The sequence below is a fragment of the Lynx rufus genome, unplaced genomic scaffold (assembly GCF_022079265.1).
Source record: "Lynx rufus isolate CCGP_SWC_20201006 ecotype Redwood Valley unplaced genomic scaffold, mLynRuf1.p SCAF_30, whole genome shotgun sequence".
Taxonomy (NCBI): Eukaryota; Metazoa; Chordata; class Mammalia; order Carnivora; family Felidae; genus Lynx; species Lynx rufus.
In genome coordinates, this window is record NW_025814846.1 from 5,961,071 (window position 1) to 5,974,017 (window position 12,947).

General features: G+C 37.7%; 1 protein-coding gene across 6 annotated transcripts in view; it reads right to left on the reverse strand.

Annotated features, from left to right (window-relative positions):
- Window positions 1-294: 294 nt before the first annotated feature.
- HEPH (hephaestin) overlaps window positions 295-12,947 on the reverse strand; it is an 87,262-nt gene continuing 74,609 nt past the window's right edge. For all 6 annotated transcript variants that reach the window (XM_047092538.1, XM_047092535.1, XM_047092540.1 and 3 more), the window contains 4 exons: window positions 6,975-7,114; window positions 5,900-6,062; window positions 2,624-2,668; window positions 295-527 (listed from right to left, as the gene is read on the reverse strand). In XM_047092538.1, the coding sequence (XP_046948494.1) occupies window positions 295-527; window positions 2,624-2,668; window positions 5,900-6,062; window positions 6,975-7,114 (581 nt within the window). The remainder of the gene's footprint in view (window positions 528-2,623; window positions 2,669-5,899; window positions 6,063-6,974; window positions 7,115-12,947) is intronic.

The following is a 12,947-nucleotide window of genomic DNA, read 5'->3' on the forward strand; positions in this document are numbered from 1 at the left end:
TTAGTAATTTCTAGATCTTCCAAGTGTCAGTGGTTGATATAATCCAGCTGTTGAAATTTGTGATATAAGATAATATGGGATTTTCTTGCCCCAGCTTCCCAAGTGGAGAAAAAAAGTAAAGAAAAAGAGAAGGTACATAATTTCCATGTAAATAAATAAGTGAAGAAATTCCCAGATGAGTTTATTTCCCTACTCTGTCTCTCTACTACTCATGTCCCTTTGACAGTGGAGTCAGTTACTAGAGCATGACCTGCTGGGACTGCATTCAAGATGTGCAGTTGCAGGACCCAACTGCTACTGTTTGAGGGACAGAAGCTTGAAGCTGTCATCCAGGATGGACCTCCTGTTGCGTCGTAGCTTTCTCTGTCGATGCTGGTACCAGATCACACCACCAAGAGCTAGAGCAATGAGGAGGAGAATGATACTCATGGCAATTAAAAGAGAAGCCAGTATCTCAATATTCTTTACAGGGATCTGCATGCCCAGCACTCTCACATTGCCTTCTCCAATGTTTCTGAGGATTGATGCTGAAATAGAACAAGAGAAAAATGGCACCCTGAGCTGTAGAGTACTCTAATGTGGCACCATTCGTGGTCAACTCTTGGGAAATAGGAAATAACTCCATCAACATAGGGCAGAGGAATTTCTCCTATCCCTAAAAACACCAGCTGATGAATACAGGTTTATAGGTTACAAAGAATTTGTGTAACAGGAAGTCACTGCTAAGAAAGCCCTTAGGAATCACTGTGTTCTTTACCCCCATGGAAAGAACTAAAACTGAGTAGAAAGGACCCTGATACATTTCTTCAAATATAAAAATGTTTGTGATGTAAAGCTAACAATAAAAAGAATTGGATTTGGTTTATATGTTTCCAGAGGATAGAATTGGGAGCAATGAGTGGAATTTTCAAGGAGGCAGTTTGACTCAATCATCTAGCTTATAAATGCTCAATTTGACTATTTGTACCATGACAACAGCCTACCACTGTGCTGTCTTGTCTCTCAGCTCTTTGAGTCTTGATACACTGATGTCACATTGATCTTTCGAGGTGAAATAATATGATTGTTTTAGTTACTGACATACAAACTTTTGGTGATCTCCAATTAACCTACACAGCAAAGCTATGAATCAAACTAGGCATTCCAACTCTCACAATCAGGCTCTAACTTACCATTTTGGTTTTATATAATACTCTTTAGCCACAGCAACTGATTCTTTGTTTCCAAGAACAGGTGACCCTCTTTCAGGCCACCTTTTCTCCCTCTTCACTTTTCTATATGCATATTAAATGTTACATTTGAAGTCAGTTAATGGTCCTTTCTTCTGTGTTCCCAAAGTATCTGTACTGTTTGTATTCTCATGATTTACTTGCTTGGGCCAAGTGAACTATCTCCCTCACTTTTGGACTTCAGTCTCCTTTTTTATAAAATGATGATAAGAACTATACTTAGGTCAGAGGTTTATTGTGATATTTAAATGAGCTAATATTTATAAAATATTTAGCATAGCACCTGGAAGATAGCAAATGAACAATAATTAATAGCTGTCTTTTTGCCCCTTTTTACAATGTATACCAGCAATGCAATTATTGTTTTTGTATCTCATTCCATTTATAGATGAAAATCTCCTGGATAGTAATATCTTACTTGTTTTGGTTTCCCTGGAACTCAGCACATGTTTGATAAATATATAAATGGATGAATGAACATTATTAAAGAAATAAGAAAAGATGAACTGTGAGTTAAAATGGAAGCTGGAAACTTCATAGTTCTAAGTTTACATTCTACTACTTACTCCTCTTGTGATCTTGGACAAATTACTTTCCATTTCTCAATTTCTCATGTAGAAAATTTTGGGGCTTTATTAGACCAAGAGTTTACACTATCCCAACCTCACTTTTACTATTCCCAATCCCTCCAAAACATACCTTAGTCTCCTGGTTCACAGTTTATAAAATACTTGGGGAGATCATTAGGACTTTTCAAAACATAGCTGAAAAAAATCCCCATATTAAACTGATGGTCTGTAGCATCCCTTCTACTTCTCATAACTCTCTGAGACTTTCTCAGTCCATGTACAAATGGGATGGGGGAGAATGAGGTAGGTAAGGCCCACTATTTGGACCTAGTTTAGGTAGGAAAATAATTTCTACTTTTGTGAATGGCAGAAATGGCTGGTTCCAAAGAGTCAACTATTTGGTATTCCATGGAAACAAGAATAAAAAAGCTGATGTAGACTGTATGGTATTTATACTAGTTTCATACTGTCTCTGTGAATAATTTATGTCTGTGTTACAGCTCCTTCATGTCTAACCCAAGGAAACCTTGAATCCACACCCCCCCTTCACACATTAGGTGAGAAGCTAAGATAGCAACTTTCAATTGGGGTGAGGCTGTTTTCCCTAACTTAGGATGTTGGGTATAGGGGACAGAGAGAATAAATATGCTGAGAAAAACTGAACCTTGGGTTCCTGACTTTTGAAGTATTACAGAAATTTCAGGGTGCTTCCTGCTAGTATTGTAGTCCATGTTTTGGTAGTGAATCTCATTTTCTAGAGGCACTACACCTCCCCCCAAGTACATACCACATATAACTACACAGTTTATGCATTATCCTTCCTACCTTTTCCAATCTCTTTGGTGATGGTGGTGATAGTGCTTACATGTTCTGGTAGAAAAGAAAAAAAAAAGAGGTTAGTTAGCGCTGTTATTCTTCCTACCAATCCACAGGTTTGCTGTGGGCATTGGCATTGGATAGAGGAATTTCTCTGTAGTATCCTAAGCAAAAAGAAGGTGCCTGGAATTAATTACCTTATGGTCAAAGTCATTATTGGCATATGTATTTGGTTTTGAGTAGTGACAAAAATATAAGCAAAAACATAGGCTTAGGAGTCCAAAAGGTAAGTCACCCCTCTGCCATTATGTACATATTTATTGATATTTCCTACCCACATTCTTGTGTTCTTTGTCACCCTTTCCCACCCTCCCTTCAATAAATCTCTGCTCCTTGTCAAAACTACATCCTTACATATTCAAACCCTTTTGAGAACACTGCTTCCTCTTCTTGATTTAATGAGGTTGAGCTCTTCTCTGAGGACTATGTTTCCTTTATATACTCTCAATACTGCTTTTAGGTAATTTTTCCTCCCTTTTTTGGGTAAATATCTATCTGTTTTGAAGATTATATTTTTCAGCTACAAAACTCACAACTACTTTTTGTTACTGTTACCTAGTAGTTCTTTTCATTCATGGAAGTCTTTGCTACCTGACTCAGTCTTCCCATTCCTCCATTCCCACCATAGGTGTTGACACATTCATCCTTCAAACTTCACAGTTTCTGTACCTTTTAATTCCAACAACTTTTATATCTACTCTAATTCTATTAACAATTCCCATGGTCACATTGAACTTGTTATTCAGAACTGCTCCATCTCAGAAATATAAAATCTAACAACAGCCTCCTCTTCCTTACATAGTTTAATGATACTTATTCCATTTAATCTGTTATCATCACCTCATACAGATCTCTAGCTCCTGGATCCTTCCATTTTTTCCCAGACTGTCAGCTTTATCATGCCTTTTTTTGTTTACCCCATTCCTGGTCTAGCTAGACTCTATGGTCTATCACTTCAACTACTGACTTACCAGGAACATTATAATTGACTGATGAAACCACAGTGAGTATGATTTCTCTGTGTTTTGTCTGGTATGCTGAATGTTGGTGTATAAAAATCATGTAATTGTAAAGATAAGTATTCTTTGTGTCAAACTTTAAGCCCTCAATTTTTCCTGCCAATAAATTATTTTCTATCACTCAGAGTAAGCTTTGTTTTCCCATCTCCCAAAGTGGTTATTTCAAACCTTAGCCCACTCTCTTCAAGTTCCTTATCCTACTTTCTATCCTTCACTCTAAGCAGATGAATTCTTTCCCACAAATGAACAAATGAAGCAGAGACAAGGAAATAAATATTCTTTCTGTCAGACTCCTCACCCAAACTTATACAATGATCATTTACTTTTCTGTCTTCTCTTCTTTTAGTAAAAAAAAAATCTATTCCAGTCTAATTTTTCATTTTATCTCTGGTTTTCATACCCTGTTTCCTCATCAGGAACGTTGTTTCAACAATTAGCCCTTTCTTCCCTGTCTACAACTATTCCCTCTGGTTGGCCAGGTAGCATATATGTGGTTGGAGCAATACTGAATTAGACTATCGTGAAGTATAAGCAAACAATAAAAAGCAAATAGGTAGGCTTTGTAGGCTGGCTCATTGTCAGAGAGAGATATGAGTTATCTTTATTCATGGAAGTTCTTTGATGTTATATATTGAGATAATTTTGTGAAATGGTCCAGATTTTGGATGACCCATTACTATACACAGACAAAACCTGTTGTCTTGAACCTATAGCATCTTGATGACACATCAATTTATCACTTGACTTTGTTTCTAAGGGCTGACAAAACACAACAAAGAGTTTTGTGTACCTATCTGAGTAGTAAGGAATAGTACTATAGTAGTAAGTTGAAGACACATTTTAGCAGTATAGATTACTAGAGAACAAAGCTTTTCAAAGATACAGGTTATTATAATGGAAAATGTCTCTTTCCCTGGGGGTAAAGAGCAGAGTTGTATTCTCTACCCTGGTTTGCTAAGCTTGTTTAAAAGCCCAAAGACATTTTCAAACTTTGTATTTCTGCTGATAGAGTGCCAATGACTGAAAATCCTAGACACAGGTCAAGAGATTCCTAAACAATTAATGACCAAAAGACAAACTCCATAGCCAGCCAAAACTTTTATGTTCTTGGTGATGATCAAAAATTGACTGATAAAGAAACCAACCCAGCAATTCACTCTCCATATTAAAAAAGAAAAAAGGCAAAACCTTTTTGCACACTTGGTAGCAACTCTTTCTGAGATAAGCCATAACTAAGACCAATATGTCCATCTAGCTTTAGACATAGTTGTTCCAAGACAGAAAGAACTTTTTCACAAGCTCCACAAAACAAATCAATTAAGGGGTGACTATTAGAACTATATTTATTTATTTATTTATTTATTTTTGAAGGATGAGTTTTTAATCCTGTGAGTCGTGTCTATTTTACAGAGAATATTTAGAAGTTGCTATAAACATAGTGTTCTTAAATATTTATTTGCCCAAGAAATTTTTTTTATATATATGAAATTTATTGACAAATTGGTTTCCATACAACACCCAGTGCTCATCCCAAAAGGTGCCCTCCCCAATACCCATCACCCACCCTCCCCTCCCTCCCACCCCCCATCAACCCTCAGTTTGTTCTCAGTTTTTAACAGTCTCTTATGCTTTGGCTCTCTCCCACTCTAACCTCTTTTTTTTTTTTTCCTTCCCCTCCCCCATGGGTTCCTGTTAAGTTTCTCAGGATCCACATAAGAGTGAAACCATATGGTATCTGTCTTTCTCTGTATGGCTTATTTCACTTAGCATTACTCTCTCCAGTTCCATCCACGTTGCTACAAAAGGCCATATTTCATTTTTTAAAGAACTCATTAGCAAGATTTCTTGTAATAGTGAGTACTTCTAATGAATCCTAAAATAATAGATTTCTATTTAAATGAAATATATTTCAAAGGAAGCAAATCTATGCTAAGCAACAATGCATAGAGCCTAATGAGTTTCAGGCTGGGTCAACCCATGTGAAATCAACAAGTGTCAAAGTAATTAGGATGGGGAAGGAGCAAGGAAACAATGGAGAATGAGAAATATAGTTGGGAGAACACCTGAGTGTGGCATGCACTGTCTTAAGTCCTGGTTCTTCTGGGATCAGAAAGACAGGGGTAAGGAATTTCTTGGGATTATCTGGTTCCTGTAGACTACATAAAGTATTCAAAGATTTCCAATCTTGGGGGAAGTTATACCTTACCTCTTTGGGACAAGACAGTAAAAAGGGTCTCCATGCCAGCATGGACATGGTCAGAAACGTGGCAGTGCATCAGCCATGTCCCAGGGTTGCTGGCTACCATCTCCACAACCTCAAAGGTCCCTGGGAACAGATCTACAACATCTGCACGGTAGCTCTCTCCATTCTGCAAAAGAGATTGGGGTGGAGGAGAAGAAATGAAGGGTAAAGAGTTCATCTTAGAGCTTATAGGAGCTAAAAAACTTGGATGTCCAAATCAGAGACATGGGGCTCCAAGATTCATAGATCAGAGAGCAGCTTAACAAGTACAACTGATCCATCTCCTCTGTAAATCTGCCCACACAAATTGAACCATCAGAGGAGACCCTATCTTCCTACTTTTCCTTAAAGTGTCCCAAAGGACACTTTGGGAGCTAAAACTAGTATCTCCATACTTTTCATCATGCTGACATCTGGGGAATTTGGCTTAATCCTTGACTCCTAGGAAGGAACTACTTATTTCCTTTAGAAATTTATCTCAATTTAGATTTCTCCTCTATGCTATCATCTTTATCACACTTCTATATCTTTAAATCTATATCAATGCCTTCAACTCCCTTTCCCTTCAACTGCCCCCTTTCCCTAAGGCTAAAACTTCTTTTTCAAAACCTACATGTTCCATGTAGCTTCTGAATTGAAGTTTCTTATAATGGATTAAGAACTTTCATAGATTCTGAGACATCACTATGAAATTTCTTGCTCTTAGGATCACTGTTTAATGGCACTCCAGTCCTTGACTGATGTTCAATTACTTCGGTTTCTTCAATCTACTTACACCACAAATGAGCTACTCACTTCTTTTTTTTCCTTTGAGCTACTCATTTCTTCTATGTCAGAGGGGAAAGCCAAGGACTAGAGGGAAGTGACTAACCCTGGAGTACACAGCCAAACTAGAATTCCCAGTTCAATTCTCCATGTACAAGACCTCTCCTCTTTTAACTATTATCTTGTTCCTTAAGAAGCTATCCCTTTCTTCCTTAATGACTGTCAAAGGATTCCTCTAATTGTTCCTGAGGTACTCAGCCCTTTGCCAACTCACCCGATATAGGAAGCTCTCTGCATGGAAGTGGATAGTGTGTAGGTCAATATCTTGGCCCATGGCCAGCATGTACCATGCCACTCGTTCTCCTTGGTACATGGTAAGACCCCTGAGGTTGCTGTAGAGCTTTCCATTAATGGCTGTAAAAAAAAAATGTCTCATATCTTTTGTTTTGATTTCCCATTGCCATTGCCTTAGGGCTAGTCCCTATCATGTTTGATGATAACAATATCTTCTTAATTTCTCTAATCTCTATAACATTTGCGTTCCATAAGTCTATCTTACACATTGGTGTTATAAGAGTGGTCTTTCTAAATATCTAATCTGACCATTTCTTTTTACTGCTTAAAATACTATAATAGATGCCTCATGCCTAAAAGATCAAGCTCCTTAGTTCAGCCAACGAGGTCCTTCACAATATAAGGTCAAACCACCTTCTCATATTCATTTCCCATTATCTAACACATTTTTTCCAATGAAGGTGATTTATTCACCATCCCCAATATGGCCCCATATTCATGTTCTTTGTGTCCTTGCTCATGCTTCTGATATTTCCCCCTAGAAATCCTGCCTTCTTTTATTTATCTTTTCAAAGCCCAATCATAACTTTACCTTATCCAAGAACACTTCCTTGATCTAGCTCCTCTTAGTAACTCTCTTTCCCTTCATTTGCTTCTACTTCTGAACTCCTCCAGTACTGTCTGTACCATATTTGGAAGTCACCCAAACCTCCCTTATATACTTACCTATCTTTAAATTGGTGGAAGCTCATATCCCCAACTGGACTATAGGTTCCTAGTAAGCAGGAAATGAAAGTATATACTATACTAATATAGTTTCCTTATATTCTTCAGAGCACCCAGAAGACACCTGAGCCTACAATACATGTTAAATAAAAAGTGCTTGCAATATTCTTAGAATTAATAATTATATTAATTGCATAGGCTTCATTATCTGTTTCTTCACAGGCCACATCCTATGCTCTAAAGACAACAAACTACTCATAGCCATGTTAATTCATATTGTCAGGACTATGCCCAGAGCACATTCCTGTGCCCCACATATTCTTATGGAGGGAAAGTCATTTTTACTCTACGTTTCAAGAGTGGAAATAATGGAAGGAACATTTATAACCTGTCATTTATTTACCCCAATCAAATTGTGAATTTGTTTTTTTTTGTTTGTTTGTTTGTTTTTTTATAGGTCATAGATTTTTATTTTTTTATTTATTTTTTTTATATGAAGTTTATTGTCAAATTGGTTTCCATACAACACCCAGTGCTCATCCCAAAAGGTGCCCTCCTCAATACCCATCACCCACCCGCCCCTCCCTCCCACCCCCCATCAACCCTCAGTTTGTTCTCAGTTTTTAACAGTCTCTTATGCTTTGGCTCTCTCCCACTCTAACGTCCTTTTTTTTTTTTTACCTTCCCCTCCCCCATGGGTTCCTGTTAAGTTTCTCAGGATCCACATAAGAGTGAAACCATATGGTATCTGTCTTTCTCTGTATGGCTTATTTCACTGAGTATCACACTCTCCAGTTCCATCCACGTTGCTACAAAAGGCCATATTTCATTTTTTCTCATTGCCACGTAGTATTCCATTGTGTATATAAACCACAATTTCTTTATCCATTCATCAGTTGATGGACATTTAGGCTCTTTCCATAATTTGGCTATTGTTGAGAGTGCTGCTATGAACATTGGGGTACAAGTGCCCCTATGCATCAGTACTCCTGTATCCCTTGGGTAGATTCCTAGCAGTGCTATTGCTGGGTCATAGGGTAGGTCTATTTTTAATTTTCTGAGGAACCTCCACACTGCTTTCCAGAGCGGCTGCACCAATTTGCATTCCCACCAACAGTGCAAGAGGGTTCCCGTTTCTCCACATCCTCTCCAGCATCTATAGTCTCCTGATTTGTTCATTTTGGCCACTCTGACTGGCGTGAGGTGATACCTGAGTGTGGTTTTGATTTGTATTTCCCTGATAAGGAGCGACGCTGAACATCTTTTCATGTGCCTGTTGGCCATCCGGATGTCTTCTTTAGAGAAGTGTCTATTCATGTTTTCTGCCCATTTCTTCACTGGGTTATTTGTTTTTCTGGTGTGGAGTTTGGTGAGCTCTTTATAGATTTTAGATACTAGCCCTTTGTCCGATATGTCATTTGCAAATATCTTTTCCCATTCCGTTGGTTGCCTTTTAGTTTTGTTGGTTGTTTCCTTTGCTGTGCAGAAGCTTTTTATCTTCATAAGGTCCCAGTAATTCACTTTTGCTTTTAATTCCCTTGCCTTTGGGGATGTGTCAAGTAAGAGATTGCTACGGCTGAGGTCAGAGAGGTCTTTTCCTGCTTTCTCCTCTAAGGTTCTGATGGTTTCCTGTCTCACATTTAGGTCCTTTATCCATTTTGAGTTTATTTTTGTAAATGGTGTGAGAAAGTGGTCTAGTTTCAACCTTCTGCATGTTGCTGTCCAGTTCTCCCAGCACCATTTGTTAAAGAGGCTGTCTTTTTTCCATTGAATGTTCTTTCCTGCTTTGTCAAAGATGAGTTGGCCATATGTTTGTGGGTCTAGTTCTGGGGTTTCTATTCTATTCCATTGGTCTGTGTGTCTGTTTTTGTGCCAATACCATGCTGTCTTGATGATGACAGCTTTGTAGTAGAGGCTGAAGTCTGGGATTGTGATGCCTCCTGCTTTGGTCTTCTTCTTCAAAATTCCTTTGGCTATTCGGGGCCTTTTGTGGTTCCATATGAATTTTAGGATTGCTTGTTCTAGTTTCGAGAAGAATGCTGGTGCAATTTTGATTGGGATTGCATTGAATGTGTAGATAGCTTTGGGTAGTATTGACATTTTGACAATATTTATTTTTCCAATCCATGAGCAGGGAATGTCTTTCCATTTCTTTAAATCTTCTTCAATTACCTTCATAAGCTTTCTATAGTTTTCAGCATACAGATCCTTTACATCTTTGGTTAGATTTATTCCTAGGTCTTTTATGCTTCTTGGTGCAATTGTGAATGGGATCAGTTTCTTTATTTGTCTTTCTGTGGCTTCGTTGTTAGTGTATAAGAATGCAACTGATTTCTGTACATTGATTTTGTATCCTGCAACTTTGCTGAATTCATGTATCAGTTCTAGCAGACTTTTGGTGGAGTCTATCGGATTTTCCATGTATAATATCATGTCATCTGCAAAAAGCGAAAGCTTGACTTCATTTTTGCCAATTTTGATGCCTTTGATTTCCTTTTGTTGTCTGATTGCTGATGCTAGCACTTCCAGCACTATGTTAAACAACAACGGTGAGAGTGGGCATCCCTGTCGTGTTCCTGATCTCAGGGAAAAAGCTCTCAGTTTTTCCCCGTTGAGGATGATGTTAGCTGTGGGCTTTTCATAAATGGCTTTTATGATCTTTAAGTATGTTCCTTCTATCCCGACTTTCTCAAGGGTTTTTATTAAGAAAGGGTGCTGGATTTTGTCAAAGGCCTTTTCTGCATCGATTGACAGGATCATATGGTTCTTCTCTTTTTTTTTGTTAATGTGATGTATCACGTTGATTGATTTGCGAATGTTGAACCAGCCCTGCATCCCAGGAATGAATCCCACTTGATCATGGTGAATCATTCTTTTTATATGCTGTTGAATTCGATTTGCTAGTATCTTATTGAGAATTTTGGCATCCATATTCATCAGGGATATTGGCCTGTAGTTCTCTTTTTTTACTGGCTCTCTGTCTGGTTTAGGAATCAAAGGAATACTGGCTTCATAGAATGAGTCTGGAAGTTTTCCTTCCCTTTCTATTTCTTGGAATAGCTTGAGAAGGATAGGTATTATCTCTGCTTTAAACGTCTGGTAGAACTCCCCTGGGAAGCCATCTGGTCCTGGACTCTTATTTGTTGGGAGATTTTTGATAACCGATTCAATTTCTTCGCTGGTTATGGGTCTGTTCAAGCTTTCTATTTCCTCCTGATTGAGTTTTGGAAGAGTGTGGGTGTTCAGGAATTTGTCCATTTCTTCCAGGTTGTCCAATTTGTTGGCATATAATTTTTCATAGTATTCCCTGATAATTGTTTGTATCTCTGAGGGATCGGTTGTAATAATTCCATTTTCATTCATGATTTTATCTATTTGGGTCATCTCCCTTTTCTTTTTGAGAAGCCTGGCTAGAGGTTTGTCAATTTTGTTTATTTTTTCAAAAAACCAACTCTTGGTTTCATTGATCTGCTCTACAGTTTTTTTAGATTCTATATTGTTTATTTCTGCTCTGATCTTTATTATTTCTCTTCTTCTGCTGGGTTTAGGCTGCCTTTGCTGTTCTGCTTCTATTTCCTTTAGGTGTGCTGTTAGATTTTGTATTTGGGATTTTTCTTGTTTCTTGAGATAGGCCTGGATTGCAATGTATTTTCCTCTCAGGACTGCCTTCGCTGCGTCCCAAAGCGTTTGGATTGTTGTATTTTCATTTTCGTTTGTTTCCATATATTTTTTGATTTCTTCTCTAATTGCCTGGTTGACCCACTCATTCGTTAGTAGGGTGTTCTTTAACCTCCATGCTTTTGGAGGTTTTCCAGACTTTTTCCTGTGGTTGATTTCAAGCTTCATAGCATTGTGGTCTGAAAGTATGCATGGTATAATTTCAATTCTTGTAAACTTATGACGGGCTGTTTTGTGACCCAGTATATGATCTATCTTGGAGAATGTTCCATGTGCACTCGAGAAGAAAGTATATTCTGTTGCTTTGGGATGCAGAGTTCTAAATATATCTGTCAAGTCCATCTGATCCAGTGTCTCATTCAGGGCCCTTGTTTCTTTATTGACCGTGTGTCTAGATGATCTATCCATTTCTGTAAGTGGGGTGTTAAAGTCCCCAGCAATTACCACATTCTTATCAATAAGGTTGCTTCTGTTTATGAGTAATTGTTTTATATATTTGGGGGCTCCGGTATTCGGCGCATAGACATTTATAATTGTTAGCTCTTCCTGATGGATAGACCCTGTAACTATTATATCAAATTGTGAATTTGTAAAAAAGGAACTAAAGATGCTCAACTCTACCCTTTGTGAATCTTCTCTCTCTTGAATCAGTCTTGACATAGAAAATAATTCAAATTGATTTAATATTACATTGTAGAGAAGATTCTACTGCTGCAAAGGGGAGGCTATTGTTGTTTATCTATATCAATGTCAGGGTAGAAAATCTATTCCCTGCAGGAGGAGTATCAGCAAGCCCATTTAGCTTCAGAAATAAATTCAGTGTCCTTCTCAGGAACTAATTCTCAGGGGAACTAATTAGTTCTAATTAGTTCCTTCTCAGTAAGCCCACATTTGGTCATAAGCATCTCTGTCTTTTTTTTTTTTCTCAATTGTTTCAAGAATCTGGAAGGGAAAGGAAGGATATATTATTTGTTTTCCCTCAGAATATAACATTATCTTTCTATCTTCAGTACCGGCATTTAGAAAGTGTTCAACAAATTCCTGATACATAAGTAGATGGATTGATGTCTGATGAGTTTGGATGAATGAACATATAAACAAACAGATAGAAATGGGCATTAACCAAACAAATGGACACTAGCAAGTTGTAAATGTGCCCTAATTCCCTTTTTCCCCTGGGCAACTAATTTCTCTGATTTGTCAGAAGATACAAAGTTCACATTGTTCAGTTTGTGAATCTTCTATTTCAATGTGAATCATTTTCATCTCCAGCAAGGGGAAATAGCTAGAATCAATGCGACAATGAGATACTAATTTTGAGTTCCATTGGAATCACTATCAAAGCTGCACCTTATCCTCACGTCAAAGAAATATTACACTAGAAAGGATGGTGAGAAATCACTTCACACATTTAAATGTATTTAAGTTCTCACTCTTATTTTAGATTTTCTTTTGTTTGTGAAATGCTACACAGATCTTTGAAACAAAGGAAGGCTTGGATGCACAATTTTTTTCCAAAATCCATTCAAGCATCAAAATCTCTTCATTG